The sequence below is a fragment of the Phaethon aethereus genome, assembly GCF_964289735.1.
Source record: "Phaethon aethereus genome assembly, chromosome: 15".
In the NCBI taxonomy this organism is placed as follows: Eukaryota; Metazoa; Chordata; class Aves; order Phaethontiformes; family Phaethontidae; genus Phaethon; species Phaethon aethereus.
Window position 1 is genome coordinate 17,267,700 of NC_138591.1, and position 25,845 is coordinate 17,293,544.

General features: G+C 50.8%; 1 protein-coding gene across 1 annotated transcript in view; it reads left to right on the forward strand.

Moving 5' to 3' along the window:
- The first annotated feature begins 7,746 nt into the window (after window positions 1-7,746).
- Window positions 7,747-25,845, forward strand: part of XPO6 (exportin 6) — a 57,395-nt gene continuing 39,296 nt past the window's right edge. The window contains exons 1-2 of the mRNA XM_082006593.1: window positions 7,747-7,855; window positions 25,548-25,638. Coding sequence (XP_081862719.1) covers window positions 7,853-7,855; window positions 25,548-25,638 — 94 coding nt within the window. The 5' untranslated portion in view covers window positions 7,747-7,852. The remainder of the gene's footprint in view (window positions 7,856-25,547; window positions 25,639-25,845) is intronic.

The window sequence follows — 25,845 nt, forward strand, 5'->3', positions numbered from 1 at the left end:
CTTCCTCCCCTTGCCAGAGCCACCGGCAGCCGGAGGCTCACGCTCGCCCGCCCGGGGCCATGGTGTCGGGGAGCCCTTCACGAAGCCAGGCTCAGCGCCGGGGCTGGCTGCTCGCCGTGCACGGAGGCAGCGCCGGGCTGTTCCGTGCCCTGCGTCGCCCTCGCTCCGGGGCTGGTGATGCCCAATGCCACCCCGGCACCCATCGTGCAGCCCGGTCGGAGGCAGCACTGGTCCTCAGGGGGTGTGAGCAGGGATCTGGGGTGGCATCGCCCAGGTCGAGGGCTCCGGCAGGGCTGGATGAGGCTCCGGCCAAGCCCTGCAGTGCTTCAGAGGCCGGGAGAAGCAGCTGCCCCTCTCCGGCGCTCAGCGCCCGTCTGGCACCGGACGGTGGTGGGCGCAGAGGACGGTGCCCGCGGCGCTGCCAGGGAAAGTGTCCCCTGCGCAGGGGTTTGCAGCAGGTGGGGTCAGGCAGGGTCTGGCAGGATCCGGCAGGGACTGGCAGGGTCTGGCAGGCAGGCAGCCCGGCCGGGAACCCCGTGCGCTCACGGAGGAAAGTTGTGTCGTCGGCGAGCTGCGGCTCCGCAGGGCTTGTCTCACCGGCAGAGCAGCCGCTCGCTCTGACAGCTAAACCAGCGTGCGAGTATTAATAGCTCCAGATTCATGCAGCGAGGCTGGGAAGTTAACTCCTCGGCTGCCACCACCAGCCCTGCCCAGCCTCCAGCCTCCAGCCTCCAGCTCGCCAGCGCCGCAGCTGAGACCTGGCAAACTCAGTCCACCCATCCAGCACGCCAGGTGTCACCCAGAGACCCGCACTCTGTCCCCTGGCCGCCCCGTCCTTCCCCTTCGCCCGGCTCTGCCCTGGCCAGCCCTTGGCACGGGGCACATGGCACAACCAGGGAGGGGATTTCTCTCAGCCTGGGTGCCCGTGGGTGCCCTGCGCCCTGCCGACAGCAGAGAAGGTGGCCTGGGAGCCGTTCCTGGGGGGCTGCTCCCCGCTGCACGGCCGGGCACGGTGGGGCATGGCAGGGCACAGCATGCCAGACCCGGCCGGGCATGGCAGGAGCATCACGATGCCTTGTGAGGGGTGTCCCTGCCCCACAACCTGTGTCCCCGTTCCACAAGTGGCATCCCTGCCCCACGAGTGGTGTCTTTGCCCCACAACGGGTGTCCCTGCCCCAGAAGAGGTGTCCCTGCACCATCAGTGCAAGCCAGGGCAGCCATGGCAGCAACGTCCCGCTACTCCCAGGGGACAAGCCGGGCCCCCTCGGGGCCCCCTCGCCCACGTGCCCCCCAAGTCCCTGAGGCAGAGCGCGGTGCCGGTCCCTCACCCCAGCCCGCATCCGACGCCCTGGGGCAGAAGAAAAGGCCACGTCCAAGGACACGGAGAGGCTTCCCCAGCCTGGCCACGGGCTTCGTCATCGCTCTCCGTGAATTATTCAGCGTGTGGCCCTGCTTGCGGCGCATCTGCGCCAGCCACACCCCCTCTAACGGCAAAAATCGATGGCTTTTTAACTTCTCATGGCCAGAAAGCTCCTGGGCACCTTGCTCGCGGGTCCTGCCCGTGCTTCTCCCCAGAACAGAGGGAGACCCAAGCTGGGGGGTGGTTTATCCCAAACTTATTTCCATCACCTTCTTCCATCTGGAAGGGTGCTGGGCTAGACAGTCCCACGCGTGAGGCTGCAGAGTGCGATCTGGGGCGGGGGCCGGGGCTCGGCGGAGACCCCAGCCCCACGGCCAAGTCCTCGGACCGGCCTCCAGCGCCCGGGATGGGGCAGGCGGGGGGGAGGCCCGGCTGCCTGTGCCCTCTTGCCACGGTTGTGGGTGCGCTTGCGCGGGGGGCTGGCTGGAGCCGGGGTACGCGCGTGCGTGCGCAGGGCTGGGGTCAGCCTATACGCACGTGCGCGGCTGAGCTCAGCGCGCGCGCACGGCCCGTGTGGCCCAAGGCCAGGAGCGGCGGGAGCTTCGCGTCCTCCAGCCACCCACTTCCATCAGTTATTTCAAGCCTGAGCATCTCTCCTGCCATTAAGCTGATTCCGTCACCCCAAGGTGCTTCGAGGCCTTGTGTTCCCCTTGGACCCCGCCGGGCGCTCGCCGGAGACCCACTGCGAAGAGGAGCCGGGGGACGCTTTGTGCTGCGGCGTGGGGAGAGCGGGTCGCTTCCGCAGGCTCCTCGGGGCGGTTCGCAGCCCGTGGGCTGTGCCTGCGTGCAGAGCTCGCCGGTCACCGGGTTCCTCCCTGCACTGGGCGTTCCGCGAGGGCCGGGGGCGTCAGGGTCAGGTCCCCAGGGGAATTGCAGGGCTGGGGAGCGGGATGGTTGTTGCAGAGGTGATGTCGGTGCTGGCCCGGCTGCCCTTGCCGGCGGGGCTGAGGGAGGCCCGTCACCGTGGTGTCACGCCCTGCCAAGCCAGCGAGCAGGGATGTCTGCCCGGGACCGCGCGGCTGTGCAGCGTGTTTGCCGCGACGCTGCCGCCGTGCCGCTTCGCGGGAGCTGGGAGGAACATCGGCATCCCGCAGGCGTCCGGCACTGGGGGAGCCCCTCTCCTGCCCACGGGATGGGCAGTCCCTGCCCTGCCCCAGCCAGACTCCCACGGTCCCCCAGACCCCACTGGGCACTACACCAGGGCCCTGGCACCCACCCAGGCACCCACTCACCAGCAACATGCTGCAAGGAGCAACAAAAAATGTTAAAATTTAATACCTCGGCTAATGGAGCAGAAACCCAGAGAAAAAGGGCTGCTCTCCCACGGAAGGGAAGAGGCCAGCATGCCCAGGCTCGGGGAGCCCCTAATGGCCTCCGGCTTCGCAGCCCCCACTGCCCCACGCTTCCTGGAAGAAGGGGAGACCTTGCCGGCCCGCGGCAGCGCCTGGCTGATGGGACCCCGCTCCCCCTCACCGCATCCAGCTCGAGAAAAGCCCGTTAGCTGCCTCCCTGTGCCCGCCGAAGCATGGGACCGAGAGGCTGATCACGAATCCATGCGGCTCCTGGTGGACACCCCACAGGAGCTCGTGGTGGGTGGTGGACCCTCGCCCACGGGAGCCCGAGCTCCACCGTCCTCCTCCACTTCCACCTGCACCTCTGCCGGTCCCCTCCCAAAAATGTGGGAGACTGAGAACATTTCAAGTACACATGAAACGCTGGACCCGCAAGGCCTGTCTGCAGCATGGTTGTGGGGACCTCCCATTGTGTCGTGTCTCAGACCCCAGGTCCTGTGGGCTTGTTTCATCCCAGCCTAAAGCAGCTGCCCTTCAACGGGAATGGGGAAGCCATTCCCAGCGATATAATCAGCGTGCCGAAAACACAGCGCCCGAGAACCCCAATAATCCCAGCTGAATCCCAGCAGGGTGCGGAGCAGAGCAGGACTGGAGGCAGGAGGACCTGGCCAGGAGCTGCGGTGGTCACAAGAAGACCCCTGCCCACCCTGGCCGGGGCGGACGGTCCCGATGGGGCTGCCCAGCACAGGGATGCGGGTCGGTGTTGGATGACAGCCCCGGCTGATCGCCCTCCTCCCCTGGAACGCCGGGCGATGGGTGCCTGCACCCGGCACCGAGCGATGGCAGTCGGCGGAGGAAGGACACCCATGCTGGGGAGAGGCATCTCGGGAGCTCCCCTTCCCTTTGCTGCAGTGGCGTTTTTTAAATTCATTACACGCATCTCTACTTTCCACAGATATTTGTACTCAGGGCCTTTACCTGCTGTATTTTTTTATATCTTGCTAAATAAGCAAACTTATTGCCGAGCCACTTGGGAGACGCAGGGAGTGGTTGGGGTTTGCTGCACAAAACTTTCCCTGGCATTTCAAAGTTGCTTTACTGTGCTTGTAAAATATGATTTAACCCCTTTCATCGCGTAACTTTACACTCGATGGCAGGGTGGTGAGACGCTCATTTGTACGTCGCATTTGGAATGAGGTACAGCTCAGTTTGTGGTAGGAACAGTAAGAGGAGACGGAAACAGATACGCGGCTGGATGCGAAGCGAAGAGTAGACAGCTGCTGGGTTGGCGTTAGGCTCAGACTAACCCTGGAGGTGAAACCCAAACTCTGCAAAACTGGAGTAAAGCAATTAAATGTGGTGAATATTTGAGCATGTGATCGAACGGGCTGGAATCAAGGCTGGAGCTGTGCTGGAGGCTTTGATAAGAAGGAGCCAAATCATGTCCCAGTGCATTTCTGTGCGTGTTTACAACAGCAGTAACGAATGATTTGCATAAATTCGGTTCCCTTGGTCTCCCAATGCAGCCGTTCAGCTCCATGGTATTTCCCTTTCTTCCTTTTTTTTTAAAATATGAAGTTACAAAAATTAAAAAAAAAAAGAAAGAAAAAAGACAAGTTTGATGGCTTCTCCCACCTTGGGGCTGATTCAGGCTTAGTCTGAGCCTTGCTGCCTCCCTCTTTAGCAAAGATGGAGGAGCCCTGAATTAGAACATAAGGGCTGCAGACAGTCCGTCGTTAGGGTGACTTTTTATCGTCTTTAACAAGCGGCCCATCCAGCAATGGGCAGAGCCCCAGAAACGCGATGAAGGAGGCCTGGGGTCTGGCGCTCCCGGACACGCTTCTCCTCATGCTCCAGTGACGCTGGCGGCAGCCGCGGTCCTCACACCCCGTTTTCTCCCGGCTCAATACCACCCCGAGGCCCCAACCGGGGCTGTGTTGGACCCGTTATTTCCGCAGCAGTGCGAGGCACGAGGACGCCTTCCTTTGCCTTGGGGCAGATGTTTCTAAAGCAGGGACGAAGCCCAGAGCTCACCGTCAGCCCCAAATCCCGGGCTAAAAGGTGTTGCACCCCCTTGGTTTTTGCAGGGGAAATAAGAATAGAGGAGAAAAAGCTCCCTGAAAGGATCCAGCAGTTTGGTGGAAGGTTTCTCTTCTGGTTTTTTGGTCCCCACCAGCTTGCGCTGTGCCTGCAGCATGCCAGATCCCTCCTGCCCCAGGGAGCTGGAGCCGCATCTTTTTTGGGGAACCAAAATAAAACGGCCCCGAAAAACACAGCGATGGAAGGAGCGGGTCTCCAGGGCTTTGGAGGCAAGGTGTGCGTGGCTCAGCAGATCCGTGTCCAGCAGCTGGTCTTCCCCGGCCGGCAATGTGCACCTCGGAGCACGTGTCAACAAACAGCTCCGTTGGAATAACAAATGGCGATAATAAGATTATCCTTTTAATAGTCACCATGGTAACCTGCCCTCTGCCAGCGTAGCTGCAATGTCTTGATGTAACCATCGTGGAGGTGGTGTCTCAAGGCAGCCCCAGCCTCTGTTTAAACACACTGGTGGGCATGGCACGTAGCGTGGCTCAGCCTGGCGCTTTGGAGGTGTCGGAGGGTTTTTGGAGGTGCTGGGGAGGTTTTGGAAAGGTTGGGGAGGTTTTGGAGATGTTGAGGAGATTTTGGAGGTGTTTGGGTGGGTTTTGGAGATGTTGGAGGGGTTTTGGAGGTGTCAGGGGGGGTTTGGAGGTGTTGGGGAGGTTTTGGAAAGGTTGGGGAGGTTTTGGAGATGTTGAGGAGATCTTGGAGGTGTTGGGGGGGTTGGAGATGTTGGAGGGGTCTTGGAGATGTCAGAGGGGTTTTGGAAAGGTTGGGGAGGTTTTGGAGATGTTGAGGAGATTTTGGAGGTGTTTGGGCGGGTTTTGGAGATGTTGGAGGGGTTTTGGAGGTCTCAGGGGGGTTTTGGAGGTGTTGGGGAGGTTTTGGAAAGGTTGGGGAGGTTTTGGAGATGTTGAGGAGATCTTGGAGGTGTTGGGAGGGGTTTTAGAGGTGTCAGGGGGGTTTTGGAGGCATCAGAGGAGTTTTGGAAGTGTTGGAAATATTGGAGAGGTTCTGGAGATGTTGGAGAGGTTTTGGAGAGGGTGTTTTGGAGGACTGGAGAGGTTCTGGAGGTGTTGGAGGGGTTTGGGAGGTGTTGGAGAAGTTCTGGAGGTGTTGGAGGGGTTTGGGAGGTGTTGGAGAGGTTCTGGAGGTGTTGGAGAGGTTTGGGAGGTGTTGGAGAGGTTCGGGAGGTGTTAGAGGGGTTTGGGAGGTGTAGGAGGTGTTTTCGAGTTGCTGGAGAGGTTCTGGAGGTGCTGGGGGGGGGTTGGGAGATGTTGGAGAGGTAGGTTTTGGAGACGGTGTTCTGCCTGGGGGTGCATACGGTAATTCCTCTGCACGTGGCAGCAAACGGACGTTATCTCCTGTGCGTCTGCTCGGCTGCAAGCTGCACATCTCCTTCTTGGTGAGTTTTTATCAGCCTGCGTGGCCCACGAAGGGCATTTCCACCCAGAGGGAAAGGCTGACCAGGGTGAGCAGGATGGGGCCCCGTGGAGTCAGCTGTCTGCTGAAAGCGTGGAAGTGGAAGAAAATCTGCCGTGGAAGAGACACGGGACTGCTCAACCATAATCTTGCTGAGCCTCGTGGTTAGTCACAGTCCCACGGAGGGTTTATTTTCCTCCTTCTCTTGTTTTGTTTAATCCTCTAATGCAACTGCAAGCATTTGCAATATCCCCGTATGTATATTGTCCCCTCTAAAGCCTATTAAGCGGCTGGTTTCTGCGATCTCTTGTAACAGCGAATGCCACAGGAGAGTTTGGGAACTGTAAGAAATATTTTAATCTGTATTAACTTCATTGTTTTGGGCCTCCGGTTGGTGCCGGCTCTTTGATTTTGGCAGGCAGTAGTTAGGGGCTGCATTTCCTTTTTGTAAGGAATCTCTCTGGATCGCTCCATTAACGCCTTCTCTCCCCGCCACATCAGCCAGCGGAAAACCGAGGGCCACAAAGAGCCCCAGGTTGAGTTGAAACTGGCGGATGGGACTAGGTGTTTAGGAACGGGTTTCTACGCCATGTAGCTTCGTTATTGTTGCTGACCAGGACTTGCAGGGTTGGGCGCTCCCCCCCTGCCCCAGTTCGTTGTTATTGATTAGTTATACCGGCACGAAGCCAGTAAACACACGCAGCGTCCTCGTACATCTGTAAGTCTCTTGGGACGTCGGGAGGAGCCGGGAGGCAGCACAGGCGCTCCCGAGGGTCGGGCTAGGGGCCAAGGCCCAGGCCCAGGCCCGGGCCCGCGGCTGCCCCACCGCGTTGCCAGGCAACGTTGCCTTCTCCCGTAGCCGGCGGCTGACACCTGGGCGCGCCTAAGCCCCGCCTTCGGGAGGCGTGTACAAACGGGGCCCCGCCCCCAGGGTCCCCCCGACACGCGCGGGCACAGGGCGGGCACACGGACCACGCCGACCGCCGCTTCCTGCCAGGCGGGAAGGGCCTTCCGCGCATGCGCAGCAGCGCCGGGGCGGGGCGAGGCGCACCTCCGGGCGTGCACCTTCCCTCCCTGCCCGCCCCCCCCGCCCCGCACCGCGAGGCACCGCGCCCTTCTCCAAGATGGCGGCCGGTGGCGTGCCGCGGCAAGATGCGCATGTGCGGGCGACACCGCCTCGGCCGCGATTGGCCGCGGGGGTCCGGCAACCGCTTCCGGCGGGAGGGCGGGGCGGGGCCGGCAGAGCCGCCTCTCCGGTGCGCGGCAGGATGCGCCTGGCGTAGCCACCGGCCGCACCGACAGACGCCGCGCCGGGCCGCGCTCCCGTCCCATCTCGTCCCGTCCGCCGGCGAGCGCCGCGCTCTCCCCGCCCGCGCGGGCCTGCCCTCCGGCGGCACTTCCCAGCGCCCCGGGACTGCCCGTCCCCGCCGGCCGAGGGAGGCCCGGGGGCTGGGAGACGGCAGCAGCGGCTGCGGCTTTCCGGGCGGGGGGCCGCCTGCGGTGCCTGGGGCTCTGCGGCCGGCGGGGGCTCGCCGGTGCATGGGCGGGGAGGCCCCGCCGCCGGCAGCCGCCGGCCATGACATGAGCGGAGCGCGGCGCCCTGCCTAGAGCCGCCCCGCGGGAGCCGCCGGCAGCCATGGTGAGTGCGGGCGGGGAGCGGGGCCGCCGCGGAGCCCCCCCCGGGGAGGGGAGGTGGTGGTGGGGACCTCCGCTGCGTTCCGGCGGGGCCTGCGGCCTGTCCCGGGCCAGCCAGCCCTCAGGGCCTGCCCCCAGCTCGGGGTCCGGGCGGCCCGGGGCCTGCTGCGGGCACTTGCCGGGGCAAGCCTCGCGGCCGGGGCCGCGGGTGTTAAGGGCGGCCTTCAGCCCCAGAGCCGCCGCGGTAACACGTTGTAGAAAGCCGTGAAGGCAGAAATTCTTCCTGGGAGTGTTTGTGCCAGAGGGTGTTGGGAATCACAGGTCTTTCCCAGTGCCAGCCGGGGACTTGCCCTGTTCGCCTCCAATTTAGCCTCGGATAAGCTGCAGAAATGACGTGGGTTCCTCTCTGTGCAGAGGGTTACTTAATTCTGCTGTAGATACTGGTCTTCAGCCGCCTTCCAGCAGCGGCAGTCGCAGCTACGTGCAATCCTGCCGAGAGATACAGAGCTGAGATATGGCATGCTTTGATTTGCACAGGTGTTTTTTTTTTTTCTTGATCAGAAGCAAGAGAAGACATCTTTAATCCACTGGGTGTGCGCACAGTCAGGCTCGCAGGGCTGGTGGGTGGAAATCTGTCTCTAGGGGATCGTGATGTTACTATTGCCGTACAAGCGCTGGCAATGGTGTGCTAATTAACAACTGCTGTTCTTATTTTTTCCCTTGTTCTACCTGCAGGGAACCCTTATATCCCCAAATTTATTGGGTTGACAAAGGGAAGCCACAAACATGCAGTTGATCAGTAAGTAGAGAGATGTGTTTGGCAGCCCTGGATCCGCTCATGGAAATCTGCCTCTTGTCCTGTCTCGCTCAGAGAGTCCCACTGGGCAAAGGCAGTAGTTACTGATCTCGTTTTCAACCACTTTCTAGCTTAAGCTGTCTTAGGTAGGCTTAGGCCTTGCACCTCTTTTCTTCAGGAAGTTGGGGTCTTGGTTTGCAGTTGTGAATCTGTTCACCCAAGAGAGCCAAAATAATCACATCTGCACATTGCTTGGTCTGTTCCTGGTACGCTATTGCTTGTTGATTGAAACCTTGCTCTCTGCAGCCTGTTTAAGTTGAATTTCATTAGTCCATTTGAGAGGCTTTGCTACTCCATACAGTGCCTGCTGGAGGGGGGATATGGTCCCTTCGATAAATACAAGTAGCAGCCTGCCTCTACTGGGTCTGCGTGCATGCTTGATCAGTTGGATCAAGCCCGCTCAGGATAGGCTCCTGACTTGTCTGCCAAATTTCCCGGTTCTTCCTGAATTTAGCTGCAGCCAAAGCTAGAACAAAGGGTGACCTTTTTAGCGATTACCCCTGTTTCAAGATGAATAAATACTAGGGTTGAGTTTGGAGAAGTCAGTAGACCAGTCAGACAAACAAACGTATATAACAAACCGTAGCTCTGCATGTGGAACAGGGTTGCAGAGTTTTGCGGTTAAGAGGTGAGTGCTAATAATTGCAGGTAGCAAAAGGCCTTCTTAGTTCTTCTCTTGCCTTCAGATCGATACACACGTTTAGCTTCCTGGATTACCCCTTGTTTTGGTTTTTCCCTTGAACATCCAATATTTGGTTGAGCTACAAGCTGGAAGTTGAGGAGCAGTCATCAGGCAATACTGCAGAATTTACTGCTGTAACTCATCATGTGACTACTCTGCAAGATTTTCCTTCTGTTCCCATTTCCTTGGAGCTTACAGATGGGCATGTTCTGTTGCTAGTGTACTCTCCTTCCTGGAAACAGTTGGAAAAGCGTGGAGATGCTGTAAGGCATACTGCGAACAAATAAAACGTAATTAAAGTCTGCTGTCAAAAATACAGATTTTTGATCTGTAGATCAAAATACAGTAGAACCTAGATTTTATTAGTTGAAGTTGAATTGAGTGTTTCCTGAAGGGTGTAAGCCTGGGAGCAGTAATGAGTTATAGCTTAATTAGCTGGGAAGGAATGATGAGAACAATATATTGTAAAGTTAGAAAGAGGGGAAGCCAGTGATGCGCAATGTGCTCAGAAACTGTGCGTGTGTCATAAAACAGGTGCTTAGATGCTACTAATGGCTCAGAAATCTTAAGCCACCATTAAAAAGCTATTTAGTTTCACAGGAAGCTTGAATCATTCTTTTGCTTTCCGAGGTATTTGTAAAGAGCAGCCCTGCTGCGTCAAGCTTTCTGCTCGTTGTACCATGTGTGCTGGTTATTACATGCTTGTGGCATGTCAGACTATTAATGCACATTGCACGTCTGCAGTTCTTGTACAGGACCCAGTTTGTGGCTTTCTGTGAAAAAGATGTGTCAATGGCGATGGTGTCGTGGTATCTTTGTAGCGAAAATAGAGTATTGTACAATACAGACTTGTCAAGTGGATTTCTGTGGAGTCAGGTTAACCTCTAAATGCAGAGTAACTATCTCCAACTTACATGCTCTTCAAGATTTTCTTTAATAGAGCAGAAAGTATTAATCTGGTTTCCTAGTCAACTTTTAGAGTATTTTAGTGTATGCCTTCAAAATAAATATTGTTTGTGGAACCAGTCCGTGAATGCATTTGTGTTTTGCATCAAATAAGCTACGCATGTGTCTCATCACTCATCCTTTCACCTTCTTTCTGCTTCTGCTAGCAAAGGTGAACCACCTCTGAAGCCGTCAGAGCTCAGTTATGATCTCCTGAGCCCTATCAGTCACCTGGCACGTGCATCCGTAACTCCCATGCGAGGTTGGAAGTCAGGTGATTACCTCCTCGCGAATGTATTCTTCAGTTATCTGGGATTTGCATCCTACTAGCAACTAGAACAGCAGCTTAGGAAAAGGGACTTCTTCCAGCAGATGCTGTTGTGTTACATGGCAGGCTTAAAGATGAAGCCAGCCCTTCAGTCAGCGAGCTGCGAACCGGCTTCTCAAACACGTTGGCATTAGTTACAAAATGAGCCGCTCTTCTTTCAGGTCATCACTAGGCCTCATAAACGTGTAGCAAAGGGGAAAGCAGACAACAGAAGTAGCAGCGGCAGGTCCAAAGAAGCTGGTGTCCCTGCTCTGTGTGAAGAAAATACAGCTTGCAAAAATGGAAGTAGGCAGTGGGCATGAGTAGCTTGAATCTTACTAAGTTTTCCCCAGCAGCATCCTAGCTTTTATTTTATAGACCCTATTACCACCTTCCTTTTTTTTAAAGCAGCAAGTGCTGTCATTTTCTTGTGCTTAAAGCTTCCCTTGTGGACCTAACGATGGTTTAAGCCTTCCATTTGCGAAGAAATCGAGTATGTCTGGACTGCAGCGTATCTAGCCAGGTATTGCTGGTGAACCGTAGGCTACTCTGGCACTCTGAACCCTCTGCCTGGCTGTCCCGTCATGCTAGAGACGCTTAAATCACGTTTGGGCTGCCGCTGGTCCTGAAGCGGGTGAACTGTGGGGATGTCTTGCCATCACAAAAGATGGAGAAGAAGGTGGTGAAGCTGAGCGTGCTGCCCACGCTGTGACGGGCAGGGCAGGCAGGAAGCACTCGCGCATGGCGCAGTGGCCTCCGCTTGACGGGGAGGTTTTGAGACCGAGAGGGAGCTGGAGGGTGTCGTCCCCTCGCCCAGGCTCTGGCATTGCCGGCTGATGTGCAGCATCAGAACTAGATCGCTGTGGTGTAATAACCTGAAGTTCTGTCAGCTTTCTGTATATCCCCTTAAAGTACATCCTTTGAAAATAAAAATAAACCCTTTTTAAAGCCATTCTGACTCACTACTGGGTAGAGAAACAAGAGAATGGGAACTTTGAAGTTCTAGCCTCGGCTCTGACATCTGGCTTCCTTTTTTGGCCTTCAAGTCATGTAACTTTCTGTGCCCCTTTATTTTCCCCACTCTATGAAATCGTGGAACAGGAGCTGCAACTTAATGCTGAGGAGCTGTTTCACGCATTTACTAGTTCTGCAACAAAGCCCGCGTAGCTGCAGAGCGCAGCACGGTGTCGTGCGCGGCCGGGTGGGCAGCGCTGCCGGCCGTGGCACCCTCGGCAGTAGCGTCTGCCGGCGGCGGTCCTGGGTGGAGGCTGAACCCGGGCATCCCTTTTGGCAGAGTTAGGGGAAAAGGGAATCAGAACTGAGTTTCTAGCAGGAAAGCTGGTCCCAAGCCTGGCCGTTAAGGACGCTTCTCGCAGGAGGAGAGCTTTTTCTCTGAAGAAAAGGGCTAATTTAGCGGAGTGGTTATACATAATATGCAGTACATATGGCATATTTCAAAGACCTGGGTAGCTAAACGTAGGCTGCGCCGTCTCCAGATGGACTAAAAGGTATTAAGGCGAAATTCTTGAGCCTCAAGTTCTGCTAAAGTAGCTTGAAAAGCCTCTTTCTGCTAGATGATGATCACGGCAATCCGCTGATACATGAGTGTTGGTTGTTGGGATTATTTTAGTAGAAAAGCATTAAAACCTGCCATGTATTGCTAAGCTCATGCAGTGGGATTCGGCGGTGCAAAGAGATGGCTCAGTGTGCGGATACCTAAAAGCTCCGAGGAATTTCCGTTCTGTTTGGTTATTTTAATGTACTTTATTTGTACGCTTTGAGGTGCTGGAGCGTGTCCAGAGAAGGGCAACGGAGCTGGTGAGGGGTCTGGAGCACAAGTCTTATGAGGAGTGGCTGAGGGAACTGGGGTTGTTCAGTCTGGAGAAGAGGAGGCTGAGGGGAGCCCTCATCGCTCTCTACAACTACCTGAAAGGGGGTTGTGGCGATGAGGGTGTTGGTCTCTTCTCCCAAGTAACTAGTGATAGGACAAGAGGAAATGGCCTCAAGTTGCGCCAGGGGAGGTTTAGATTGGATATTAGGAAAAATTTCTTCACTGAGAGGGTGGTCAGGCATTGGAACAGTCTGCCCAGGGAGGTGGTGGAGTCGCCATCCCTGGAAGTGTTCAAAAAACGTGTGGATGTGGCGCTTCAGGACATGGTTTAGGGGACATGGTGGCGCTGGATTAATGGTTGGACTTGATGATCTTGAAGGTCCTTTCCAACCTAGTGATTCTGTGATTTATTAGGTGTTGCCATTTAGATCAGGAAGAAGGAGCTGCTGCTATTATTATTGTTGTATTTCTTAATGGATGTTTGATACATGCAAAATTTAAAAAAAAAATAGCTTTCCTGTGTATAGACTTGATAGCTGGCTGGTTAGAATAATGTGTCCTAAAGTCCTTCCAAATCATTATCCTTTATCAATCATGATAATAGATATTTTGTCAAGATAGTCAAATACCTTTAGTCAAGATATTTCCTGTTAGGAACTGTATTTGTATTCTGGTCACTGCTGTATGCCAGGTGTTAGCATGGCAATCTTCTACTTTTGGAGGAAAAAGATAAGGTGTTTGCCAGCTTTGTTTTGTCAAAAAAAAAATGCTTAGAATACCTTTTATAGAGGTAAAGTGTGTAGCAATTGGCTTTTTCCCCTACTGATATGATGTTCAAGAAGTTGCTTACTCATCCAGGCAGCCCCTGGGGTTTCTTTCTGTGGTCAGAAACGGAGTGGGTCCTCTGGTGAGAGCCTCTGTCCTCTGGAAGGTCGGGAACAGTGCAGCTCCTCTGAGCCCGGGCTCAGGAGCACCTAATGTTTGTCAAAGGTGTTTCTGCGGTGAAGCAACTTCTTACCAACTGTACCCCCCTACACGCACGTGTCTTTTACTGCTTTCTTTATCTAGTTTTCTGTTTTCTATTTACAAGCAGGATAGGAAGCTTTCACTCCACCTGAAGTGTTTTCAGGCTCCTCTAGCAACATCACAAATTCCTTAATTTTTTCCCCCTAATCTTCCCTGATCGCTCTCTTATGGAGACCGTGCCCAGAATTACATTTCTTTTACTGTTTCCCAGCACTTCGCATTCATGTTCCAAATTATCTTTTATTCGTTTCACCGTCTCCAAGTTTGTGGCTGGGTCTGCAAGTCTGTGTGTATTTTTAGCAGTTTAACTTAATATTTTATTACGACTTTAATTGCAGCATGGATTTCTTCCCGAGAGGGATTGTCATGATTCCTTTTTGTCCCCTCTTTTGAGAAAGGAGCGTACTCATCTGTTTTGTATACTGGCTTGTCAGGATGCCAAAGTCAGCACTGAATGCAGGGGATGCAGCCTTCTAGAAGAAAGAGTGGGGGTTTTTTTCCCCTTTCAAGAGATAATTTTGTCTGGAAAATAATCTGTGCTGTTCTTGGTTGATTCTCTCCTGCTTCAATGGGTAAAACCAGAACAGAGAACAGATTTCTGCTGCATTGCAATACCCCTAGTCCTTTTCTTTGGGCTTGAGGGCGGTTACTTCCACTAAAGTTTATCTCAGTGGTTGTTTTCCTGGAGTAGTAGCTGGCATCGAAGAACAGTGTGTTTAAATCGAGGTCTGGAAGGGATGCAGTAGAGAGAACTACTCTGTAGTGGTTAGATTTGGTCGTTCCCCCCCAAACCATTGCCCAGTTCCTTTGCTTATGGAGAGAAGATTGAATTTTCTGCAAGTCCTTGGCTTTCCTTTTGCAAACATGGGGGGGGAAGGACAATGCGACCCATAGCGTATGTGTGCTGTGCAAGTGTGAGGCAAGTGCTCGGCAGCAAGGCTGTTGTGATCCCGTCCGTGTCAGAGGGCTGCACCAGCAGCTCCTCTGCTCCTGCCAGGAGACCAGGAGAAATAGTTTACGATGGGGGAAAGGTGAAGGAGGAGAAAGCTGCTTTGCAGCAGCTTGCAGCAAAGTTTCAGCTGCTGCTTCTTGTTGCCTGCTGGTGCCTGATGAAGTGGGTTGGGTTGACCAAAGTCTAGTTGTGTGTTGACCAAAGTCTAGTTGTGTGTTGGCCTAATGGAGCCCCCCGGTCCTGGGCCAGATAGCCCTGTGTTGGGCTGTCGGAGCCCCCCGGCCCTGCGACTTTCCCTGGAGGATGCATGTGAAGGTTGCCCCAGCGCTGCAGAAGATGCAAGGGTGAGAAGCAGACTGCTGCTGTGAAACACCCCAACGTGCAAAAGCATTGCAGGTATCAACATCTTGTTTTTCTTTAAGTGGACTAGATGTTCTTCCTGCATGTGCTGTTCTTTGGAAACATTTAAAATTAAAATAAAAGTCTTGCAGAGATATTCCTATCCATGATGGTTTCATTAGACACTCTTAAATGCCCAGCGCAAGTTTTAATGCTCTTGCCAGGAATTAAACTTGCAATATCAGAATCGATTTTTTTTTTTCCTCTTTGACAAGGGGTGAGGGTTTTAAAATACTGTATTTTTGTGTAGTGTAATCATACCTGCTTGGAAATCATGTCTGGCTGGTGTAGTATATTGGATAAGGTATAATCCTTGTCTCAGATTTTCTTTACCATAAACCTTCCATTGATGTCACTTTGTGTAGTCTGGTGTTGAGAGAGTTTTTCTCCAAGGTAATGGGCTTAATCCTGCCAGGCAAAAGTAGATATTGGAAAACCACCTGGAAAATGAGCAGTTTGGATGTGTCAGTGCAGCTAAAATCTGAGCAGGGGTTTGCCTTTCTGCAAATGGAGCTGCATCTGATAGAGGTGCCACTTTAAGAAATACGCTGAATAATTGTTTTCTTCTTACATTCGCTTTCTTTTTTGCTTGTCCTAGTGCTTTCCATTTCCATCTCTGCATATGTGCATACTTTCAGAGGCTCCTTAAGTTAGGATTGCAAACAACTGCGATTCAGAGTGTGTTTGTCCAGGTGTTATTGTGAGTTGTCTGCAGGCTGAGATAAATAAGGGTTTATTTGCTGCTTTGCAGACAGTGAAGTATTTGGGCAGTGTTTTTAAAATCTCTTAATGCATCTTGGATGGCTTAGTGCTGATATGCAAGCATGCCAGGTTTAAGACTCCTATCACTTATGCATCTTTTTTCTAGGCTCTACTCGGGTCAAAGGAGCTGCCACATTTGAACAAGTCGTGCGGAGCAAGCTTTTTAGCATTTTTTAAGTGTCAAATATCCATCTGTATGAGCAAGAATAGTGTTCTTTGCAGGAAGACTCAGTTAAAACTTGAAGATAGGTGTGGTTTTTTTTAAAACCGACTTCAACTAAAAAGTTAACGTTCCTTTTACGTGCTGCTGCTCATCTGTTGATTGTTCTGGATCATTTCAGTAAGGAGATGCAAACATTTTTCTTAACACCTTTTTATTTTTATAAGGAGCTTTTTATTCTGTCTCCCACAGCATTCTCCTGGAGAAACTGGCGGCTTGTGGCTTAGACAGGTTTACTCTTCACTGGGTAAAAACTGGCTGGATGGCTGAGCCCAGAGAGTTGTGGTGAACGGAGTTAAATCCGGCTGGCGGCCGGTCACAAGTGCTGTTCCCGAGGGCTCAGTTCTGGGGCCGGTCTTTATTGAATATCTTTATAGATGATCTGGATGAGGGGATCGAGTGGTCCCTCGGTAAGTTTGCAGATGACACCAAGTTGGGTGGGAGTGTTGATCTGCTGGAGGGCAGGAGGGCTCTGCAGAGGGATCTGGACAGGCTGGATCGATGGGCAGAGGCCAACTGTATGAGGTTTAGTAAGGCCAAGTGCTGGGTCCTGCGCTTGGGTCACAACAACCCGCTGCAACGCTACAGGCTTGGGGAGGAGTGGCTGGAGAGCTGCCCGGCGGAAAGGGACCTGGGGGTGCTGGTTGACAGCCGGCTGAACATGAGCCGGCAGTGTGCCCAGGTGGCCAAGAAGGCCAACAGCGTCCTGGCCTGTATGAGCACTAGTGTGGCCAGCAGGAGCAGGGCAGGGATCGTGCCCCTGGACTTGGCACTGGTGAGGCTGCACCTCGAATCCTGTGTTCAGTGTTGGGCCCCTCACTACAAGAAGGACGTTGAGGTGCTGGAGCGTGTCCAGAGAAGGGCAACGGAGCTGGGGAGGGGTCTGGAGCACAAGTCTGATGAGGAGCAGCTGAGGGAACTGGGGGTGTTCAGGCTGGAGAAGAGGAGGCTGAGGGGAGCCCTCATCGCTCTCTACAACTACCTGAAAGGGGGTTGTGGTGAGGTGGGGGTTGGTCTCTTCTCCCAAGTAACGAGCGATGGAATGAGAGGAAATGGCCTCAAGTTGTGCCAGGGGAGGTTTATTGAGACCGTGATCAAACATTGGAACAGGCTGCCCAGGGAGGTGGTGGAGTCACTATCACTGGAAGCATTCAAAAAAATGTGTGGACATGACACTTTGGGACATGGTTTGGTGGGCATGGTGGTGTTGGGTTGATGGTTGGACTTGATGATCTTAAAGGTCTTTTCCAACCTTAGTGATTCTGTGATTCCCTCAACAAATACCTTCCCCACCCCCCAACAGATTTGTGTCCAAAATAGTATGGCCTATGGCCCTCTACCTTTTTAAAACTCAGGTTATTTCACCTAAAATGGCAGGGGAGGTGTTACCTCAAAATGTGTTGAATGGCATGCATTTGTTTGGGCCAGCCCTGGGATCCTGTTTGTGCAAGCCTAGATTTGCTCATGCGGAGAAAAGGGAAGTGACTTGTACCCTGTGACTGTGGTCCAGGACTTCCTGCCCGAGCATTGCCTTACAAGAAAGGACAGAGTCTCCCTCCAAGGTGTCGCAGGCTCCTTTGAAGTGTGGCACATCCCAGGGAACCCAGCAAACGAAAAGGTGGACCCAAACACCGAGAGTGCAAAACTATTCTCTTTAGAATTTCTAGACTTCACTGGAAGAGTTTAAGTTACTTCTGTACTCTGGGAGAGAACCGGAGTCACCTTGCAGTATTTTAGCATCTGGAAAGTGGCACATGCCCACCTGACCACCCTTGGCAGATGATCAGCCTTGGTCGGTGTCCATCTGAAGAGCATGCTGTGACTTTATGGCTTGTTTTTTTTTCTGATAACACCCAAACAGAAAATCTGTTACCGGTGGTGGCTTAAAAAGTGATGGACAGCAGCTGAGAACTCTGAGCCGAGTGTGCAGCGAGGAACGTCTGATGACTGTAGCTGGATCGTCAAATTTAAGTCATAAGCCCAAGAAGTGAGTCTGGTGCCACCTGGGCCCACTGCACTATAGTGATATGCAGTCGGATGGTGCCGAATATCGATGTCGAGTAGTCTGCTTTGAATACTGCTGCACTTCTCTGCCCTATGTCATTATTTTAGCAACTACTTGTTGGGGGAAGTAATGTGTTGCTTTTTGCAGCAGCTAAACCGCAATAAATCAATTGGCAAGGCATCGGCACGTGACCAGCCCACCTTCCCCGGGTGGCAGGGACCTGTAAATTGTTCGTGAGCTTGTCCTCAGCAAGAGCGTGGCTTGAAACAGCGCTGTGTCTCTATCTTACTTTGCTTGTGCCAGCTTGCTATGATTATTTTATTCCTTCGGTGGGTTTCTAAGAAAGTTTCTAGGTGTTGAGTTTAAATGTGCTAGGCTGGCTGTGTTTCCATGTAATGAGCATCTTTTGTAAACAGCAAAGCAAATGTGAAATGCTCGGTGGAGGACATGCTGGCCGCTGGACTTGATTGTGTCCGTTAAGTGTTACCGGTTTAGAAAGAATCGGACTTGGACACTTGAGCCTGTTAGTCAAATTTCAACCTTAAAATCTGAAGCCTGGTTAACTGAACCTGGCTGTACAAGAAGATTTAAGAAATAAGATCCCTTAGGTATTCAAAGAAGTGCCTGATTATTTGTGTAGCTGGCAATGTTTACAGGTAAGATGATCTCTTTATCCTGTTTGAGAAATCAGATTATCACCACTGGCTCTCCATAGCCTGTTCCATGCAGTAGCGTTCAGCCTGCGGTAATCTGTAGTCCTTAGTTGATGTTTAAATAAAATAAATTGATTCCTGAGGTGCAGTCTAGGGTTCCTAAAGTGATGAGTTGTACAGGCAGAAGTGCCTTGAGCAGCTCCGGTGCTGGACATCAGCTTCATCGCAGTGGGGTGATGGAGAGTAGTGTAGTGCTTTTATTCCTCTACCGATTGCCTTGAGGTAGAACAAGAATTCATGACTTAGAGAGTAGATTTTTTTTTTCCCCAAAATTGTGGTATAGCAGAAATGAGTTTGCAAAATCTACATCTCATTAGTGAACTGCCAATGTTGTGGCTCTTGAAACGAAGGAACCAGATAAGCAGGTTGTATTCCCCAGCCAGGAGATCTCTTGATACAGCACCAGGAGCCTGAACTGTTCTCAGAGCACAGAGTGAAGCCGAGTCTAGTTTCGGTTCATCAAACCACAAAAACATCTCTGAAATGCAACAAGGAAACTGAGAATAAAGGCTGAGCTGTGTCTTGATACCATCAGCAGTGTACTGCCAGGGAGCACGTATGTACCAGGGTCTGTGTGCTATCTCCTGATTTAAGTCTTCTGCATGAGTTATACTGGTAAGGAGACCCTGGGAGCAAGCGTGAAACCCCACCGACTTCTAAAATCATTGGTTGGAGATGATTAAATGTAGTAAGTGGCACTGCCTTTGAGGTGCACAGCTCGGCCTCTTGGTAGCATGCGTTCCTCCTTTCTAGGGGATGTGTTGGGTGTTGTACAACTCATTTTAAAACACTTCATAATTCTGCTTTTGTCGCTAAAAATGCTGCGCTTCGGTTCGTTCGTGAACTTCACTGCATCGAGTGACCCAAGGCTGTTCCAGGGGTTCACTGAACTGGTGATACTATCTGTGCTTTGCTGACAGCTACAAAAGGAAGGCTTTTGTGACCCACACAAGTAGGCTTGAAATGACCCGCCGTCTTTCTGAGAGTGTAATTACGAATTTATGTGTTCATTATCATGTTATGTTAGGGCTTGGGCGGGGAGGGGCACTGAAAGACACCCTAGTAATTCTTAAATGAGTAAATTACTACCTTAGTGCGTACGTGTGTTAAGTATGCGTATTTTTAAATTAGCCTCGACGGAGTTTCTTGAAAAACTATCTATAATGCTAAAAAAAAAAAATAATAGAAGGAAGAAAATTAATCAGCTAAAGTGTAGTGGCTTGTATTTGCCTACCTGCAGTATTAATTAACTGCACAAAATTGGAAGCAGAAGGCTCTGAGGTGGAAGAGGATGGGGCAGTGTCATCTAGCAAAGGCAGGGCGTCGCTGAGTTATTTTATACTAGCAGCTGCCGTTGTGCTGTGTGCGTGATTTTTTCTTTTCTCTTCTTAACCCTATGCACTGGCTTCTTGGTGCCATTCTAGCAATTCCTGCTGGGAACGCTTCAAACAACGGGGTTTCACATTGCGTGCGGTCCTGCAGTCCCTCTTCTCCTGCAAGAGCTGCCTGTTATGAGCACAAGCAGGTAGATGCAGCTGATACTTTAGCAAAGCTGGGTAAAACGTGATAAAATCCTAAACCTTGATAACCAGGAGGAGGCTGAGTTGTGCTGGGCTGCGTGTGTCTTGCGCTGGTGACGGCAGGAGATGTGACAGGTAGGAAGGAGATGTAGAAGGAGGCTCAAAATTAGGAGGCCAGGGCTGTGCTGGAAAAATATCTACATTTGCTATCAATATATGGTGTAGGGAGGCTTTATGGGTTGGTAGGTGTTAGATACAGTGTGAGAAGTGCTTCAGCGGCGCAGGTATTGAAGGAGGGATGGAACAAGAGTGGGCGTCTGAATGAAAAACATGATGGAGTGCAGAGAGGTGGTGAATAACAAGCTCCTAACCGAGAGAGATCCCGTCCTCTTTATTTAAAAGAGTAGAGACGTTGCAGGGGGGGTTCAGATCTGCGGTGAGGGCTTCTGGGGTTCAGCGGTGCAAGTGTTTTTCCTACCCTGCCACTGAAGGAGGTGTTTCTCAGGTTCAGCTTGTGTGGTTGTAAAATCCATTTTTCTGGGTCAGAGGAAGGTGTTCCAGTGCTGCCTGAAGGGTGGTTGAAGTCCCATTGGTAATGTTGCAGCTGCGATTAACACCTTATTAAAAAAAGCTTTGTAGAGGGATTACCTTAATTTTTGTCTTGGAGTGATAGCCATTTCCAAACACATTAGAAAAGAATCAACAGACATAACCCTTCTCTTACAGCCCTCGTCAGCCTGAGTTGCTGCATTTAGAGCATCATTTGTATGATCGATACTCTACCGAACTGTTAATAGCGAACATTGAAAGGTTAACAGCTTGTGTTTTTATGGCAAAGCATTAGAGAAGAGCTTTCCTCTAGAAGAAACAATTGCTTTAGAGAACGTAAAATGAAGTAAAAAGATAGGAAGTGAACTCTAAATGAAAGCACTTCTGGAGAAAATTGAAATAGCTTTATAAAGCACTTTCATATCTTCCAGAATGATCAGGTACTTTTTTAAAGGGGGAGAGGGGTTGTCTTTGGTTATATGCAAGCTAAAATGAGTGTTGTATCTTCTACTAAAGTAAATGTGCAATGCCTAAATTGCAATCCAAAGATCATTCCTCTGTCATTTGCCAGGGTTGGATGAGTTAACTCGTCCTACCCGAATGCTTTAGTTCGGCTACAGGCTAAGCCGAACTTCTTATGGAGTCCTGGTTTAAGCAGCAAGGTAGAAAGATTTTGCTTCTCTAGAGCTTTATTGAGGTGCGGTGAACTGGAGTTTGAATGGCCTAAAATGCAGTAAGTTGGCAGCTATTGATATTTTTTTCCTTAATCAACAGGAATCAGTTAATGCCTCATACATCTTAAAATTTTAATTTTTACAATAGCCTTGAAATCAGCTGGTACATCCACGTTTTGTAGATCCTTCTTTTGGTACTTTGGTGGATGGAGAATGTCTTTTGAATGTGCAAGTTCTTGCTAGCAAATCTCATAACTTCTGTCAAAATAGGAAGCTGTAGTCTGAGCTGTGAATCTGTCATTTTTCTGGTTGTATGAGACTGCTATTAAAGGTTGAAGTTCATAGATAACTGGTATGAGTAAGCAGCTACACGCCTCTAGTTTGATAAGCATTAATGAAACACCTTTAGCAAACTTAATGAGGCAAAAATGGGGATGGTAAGGACATGGCTTGACAGTGGCCCTCTCCCACCTTGATCCATATCAAATCATGCTCAGATCAGATGGGGCAAGTCCAGGAACTTGGGGCAGAGCTAACGCTTGCCCGCTCCATGCGGCGCAGACCCAACGTAGCACAGCAGCAGTTAACTGCACCTGTTTTGGGGAGAATGATCTGTGACGCATCTCTGAGAGGCTATCTCAGAAGCAATTTCTAGGTGGAAGTATGGATGTCCCAGTGGAACGCAGAAATTGGTAGCTGTCGGTGCGTTGAGACCCGCTTGCTTACTTTCGCGTGTCACTAACTTATTCACCTAACCAAGCTGTGACTGAGGGCATCGTCTTCGGCTGGAGGATCTGCTGGATCTGGCAGCTGAGATCCTCCCCGCAGCAGCCTGCCGGTCAGAGCTCAACCGTAGCCTTTGGGTTGTTGGCTGTTTTTAGTGAATTGCAAAGGTTTTCGTGGTAAAAAGCTCACATTATCCGCTCTGCAAATGGGATTCATAGAATTTTTTTTTTTTCCTGAAATCGTTGGCAGAAGAGAGCAAACAGCATTTCCTGGTGGTTTGATCCAGCCCTGAGTAGCCTGAGACCTTGGGGGTGGAGGGGTCAGATTTTACAACTTGTGAAGATGAGTGGGAAGTACTTCTGGTTTAATAGTTGAATATTTTGTAATTCCTCAGGAAGGTGAGGCAAATGCCAGTCCTTACCCGGAATGTCTGTAGTAAATTCTGCTAGTGATGGTCCAGGCTTCATGACTTTTCTTGAAAACCTTTTAACATGAAATTTGTGTATGACCCAAATGGCTGAATTTTAAGACCAGGTGAACTGAGTACTGCTGGTTCTGGCTGCCTGTGGCGTTTGTCATGATCTTGGGAAATCTGGGGATCTTGTCCTGACTGTGCAGGACTGAAGCAGTCATTAATGTCTGTAAGCAGTCATTAATGTCCTTGTGTTGCTGCTTAGTATCAGGATTCGTTGGCATGTCTCTTCACAGACCCTGGTGATGCTTTCCTGTTCTTTTTTTCAGTGCAGAGTAAACACCGAGCCCTAGAAGAAAGCAAACCGCATATTAACATGAGTGATAATATTGAGGTGCAGCTGGAAATACTAGGCAGGTACAGCTGCAGGCCCTACAAACATCTCTACTTTTATTATAGCCTCACTAGATAAGCTACTTTCTGGGGTGTCTGGATACAGGTACAGTAAACTTCCTCTGCAGCCTTCCAACAGCATGTGTCCTCATTATCTCAATGACCCGGTTTATCAGAGCCTTTGCTTGAAAGGTCGGTGATTAGCGCATGGAAGGGTTAACTTGAGGAGTATCCAAAGGCATTAGCAAATGCAGAACGCTGCTCTCTACTTTTTTAAGTCCTGCCAACAGCTAGAAGGCGGTACACTTGCTGCGGCCATCAGATAGCACCCAGGAGAAGACCTGGGAGGCTCTCCCGTTTGCAGAGCCCGTCGTAGGCTAGGTTTTGATTGCTTTGGACAATTTGTGCTACTCTACCTTCCTTTGGCCAAACCTCCGGAACAGCAGGGAGAAGTCAAATAGGAGAGGAAAACAATCTCAGAGGTCATGCTGTTTCTTTCTGACCAAGTTGGCCTTGGATTCTGGCCAGCCTGGGCTTTTTACATAAAATGCTTGCGTTGTCTCCTCTGTTTTCACTTTTGCTTTTGACACGTTGAACATTGTGATGGTGGTGTTTTAAGACACACTTAAGATTAAGCGTGTTCCTAGGAGGAGGTTCTGTCATCTTCAAAATCTTGGTGCCAAGGCAGTTTGAAGTCAGTGGGGGACATGTTCAAGATTTCTAATAACTCTGCAATTTATTTCCAAAAGTAGGAAATAAATCTTGACTTTTGGAAAAAAAAGTACTTAACTACTCTTCCTAAAGAAGGATTGCACTAACTATTCAAAAATGATTGAGCCCTGCCATTCCTCTGTGTGAAGAGTTAACACTTCTCCATGAATCGAAGCGATCTTGATCTTGGCTGGTGGAGTGGGAGAACGGTGTTTCTCAACAGAGGAATTTGCATCATATTGATCTGCCCAATGTTTGGAAACTCCTCTTTGGGGGTTTGGGATCAGAAGCTGCTGGTGAGATTTACTCCGTGTTGAGCAGCTGAGAAGCAAACAGCAGGGATTTATGAAAATGTTGGATTTGTTTGTCTGGATCTAGTTGGGAGGAACTTGGAACAATGTGCAATATCCCAGGAAGAAACGCATAGAAATGGCAGTGTGGCTATATCCTAATGTCATTTAAGACTCCACTTAATCAAATATTCATTTTTTTTTTAAGCGAGGCTCTTATCCACAGTGTTGCTCTTATCTGGGAAATGGTGACTGGCAGGAGGAGGAGACTGTTCGGTGCCTGAAGAGGGGAAATTTACAGTGCAAGGGACTGTTTGCAGAGACCATGTATAAACGGATTAAAGAGGTGATAATGGGTGCTTGATCTTGCTTAAGCTGGCCAAGTGGCTTTGATTTGATTGTAGGTTATTTGAAGCCAATTTCCCACTAACAATGTTTCTTGCTAAAATAGTCCTTGCTTATTAGAGCAGGTCTTTAAAAAAAAAAAAGGGTGGGGAAGAGGAAAGGTAGGATAAAATTCAGTATTCCTTTGCTAAGTAATTGAAAACGCAGGGTGTCCTACAGAGCATCCATTTCCAGTTGTTTGGAGAGCAGAGCTGAATTTGTCTTCCCACGCTGTTGTGTTTAGTTGTTGGTTCTCCTGGGGGGTTAATCCAACGCCGGGCGGACGAGGAGGGTCTCCTGCTGCATGGTCCTTGGGGAAGCTGCTGCGTGTGGAAATGGGAATGAGCAGAAGTCCGTAGTGTTTCTGCAAGCTGTCTCACTTGCTTGTCTCTTTGCAGAAGGCTGCCGGTCATGAGTTTTGTTTCCGATGTTATTTTTTCGAAGCAGAAATTTCAGTTTTCTTTAATGGTTTACTTTGCATGCGGAGGAAGGTTGGGGCTTGAATCTTGATGCATTTATTATTGATAGCATGCTTTGAAAACATTAGAGGAATGACTAAGGGCATGGTCTGTACCGTAGCAGTACTGTTTTCTAAGGATATCCATTATCAGGCTTAGACCATAAGGGAAGTGCAGTGCAGCTGGGGAGGCTAAGCTCGGTCGTGAGCTCTGACTAGAATAAAATCAACTATAGAGACCTTGCAAGGGCTCTATACTAATTCTGGTAGTTCTTTTTAGGGCTTATAAACACTGAGCTGTAACTGATGAATTCCAATAATAAAAGCTAAATTTGGGGATGGGGAATGTTCCCCAATCAAATTGCTGAATAATTGTATATTGCTTTTCAGAGTGCTGGAAATTCCTTAATTTTTTAAGCTGCTGCTTCCTGAGCACCTTTGGGGATGCAGGTGGTAGTGTGGCACCAAGGCAAAGATAGGAATAGGTGTTGGGAGTCTGCTCAAAGCTCGTGCTCCCCGTGCTATCACTGTACTTATTATCTCTAAATATCTGAAAACACCTTCATTTGAACTTGCTGTCTTTGAGAACTATTTGACAAGGACAAGCCAACTTAAAATTACTAAATGCCACCAAAAGGAAACTTCTTGTATTGTTTTTGTTAGTTCATGCTGAGCCAATGGTCCTTCATATCCAAAGCTTTCCCTTGGAGTGGGCAAATATTGTTGCTGCTTGACACCAATGAACAGTTTAAATTCCGGATTATTTTGCCCTCCACCTGGACTTTGTGCTTTTGTTGGGTTTTGGGTGCATCTGTGACACGAATGATACCGACATCCCGAGTGGAAGTTAGTTTTAACTCTTCCTTTAAATGTCGTTCCCAGGCATCTGAAGAGGCCTCGCTACGGGCTTTGGAGAGTCTAATGACAGAGTTTTTCCACAACTGCACAACAAATGAGCGGAAACGCGAGATAGGTGAGTTCATGCCACCTCTGAAGGATGGTCCCCTTTGCTTTCTGCTGCCTGCAGACCTCAGCAGAGGTGCCTTGGTTATGTTAAACGAATATAGCAGGTGAAAGTGCTCTATCTGATACTGAACAGGCATCTTGGCCTCTTCTGCTTACGTATGAACTTGAAGTAAAGGCTTACATAGTTTGGGTTTCAGAGGTCCCATGGCAGGTC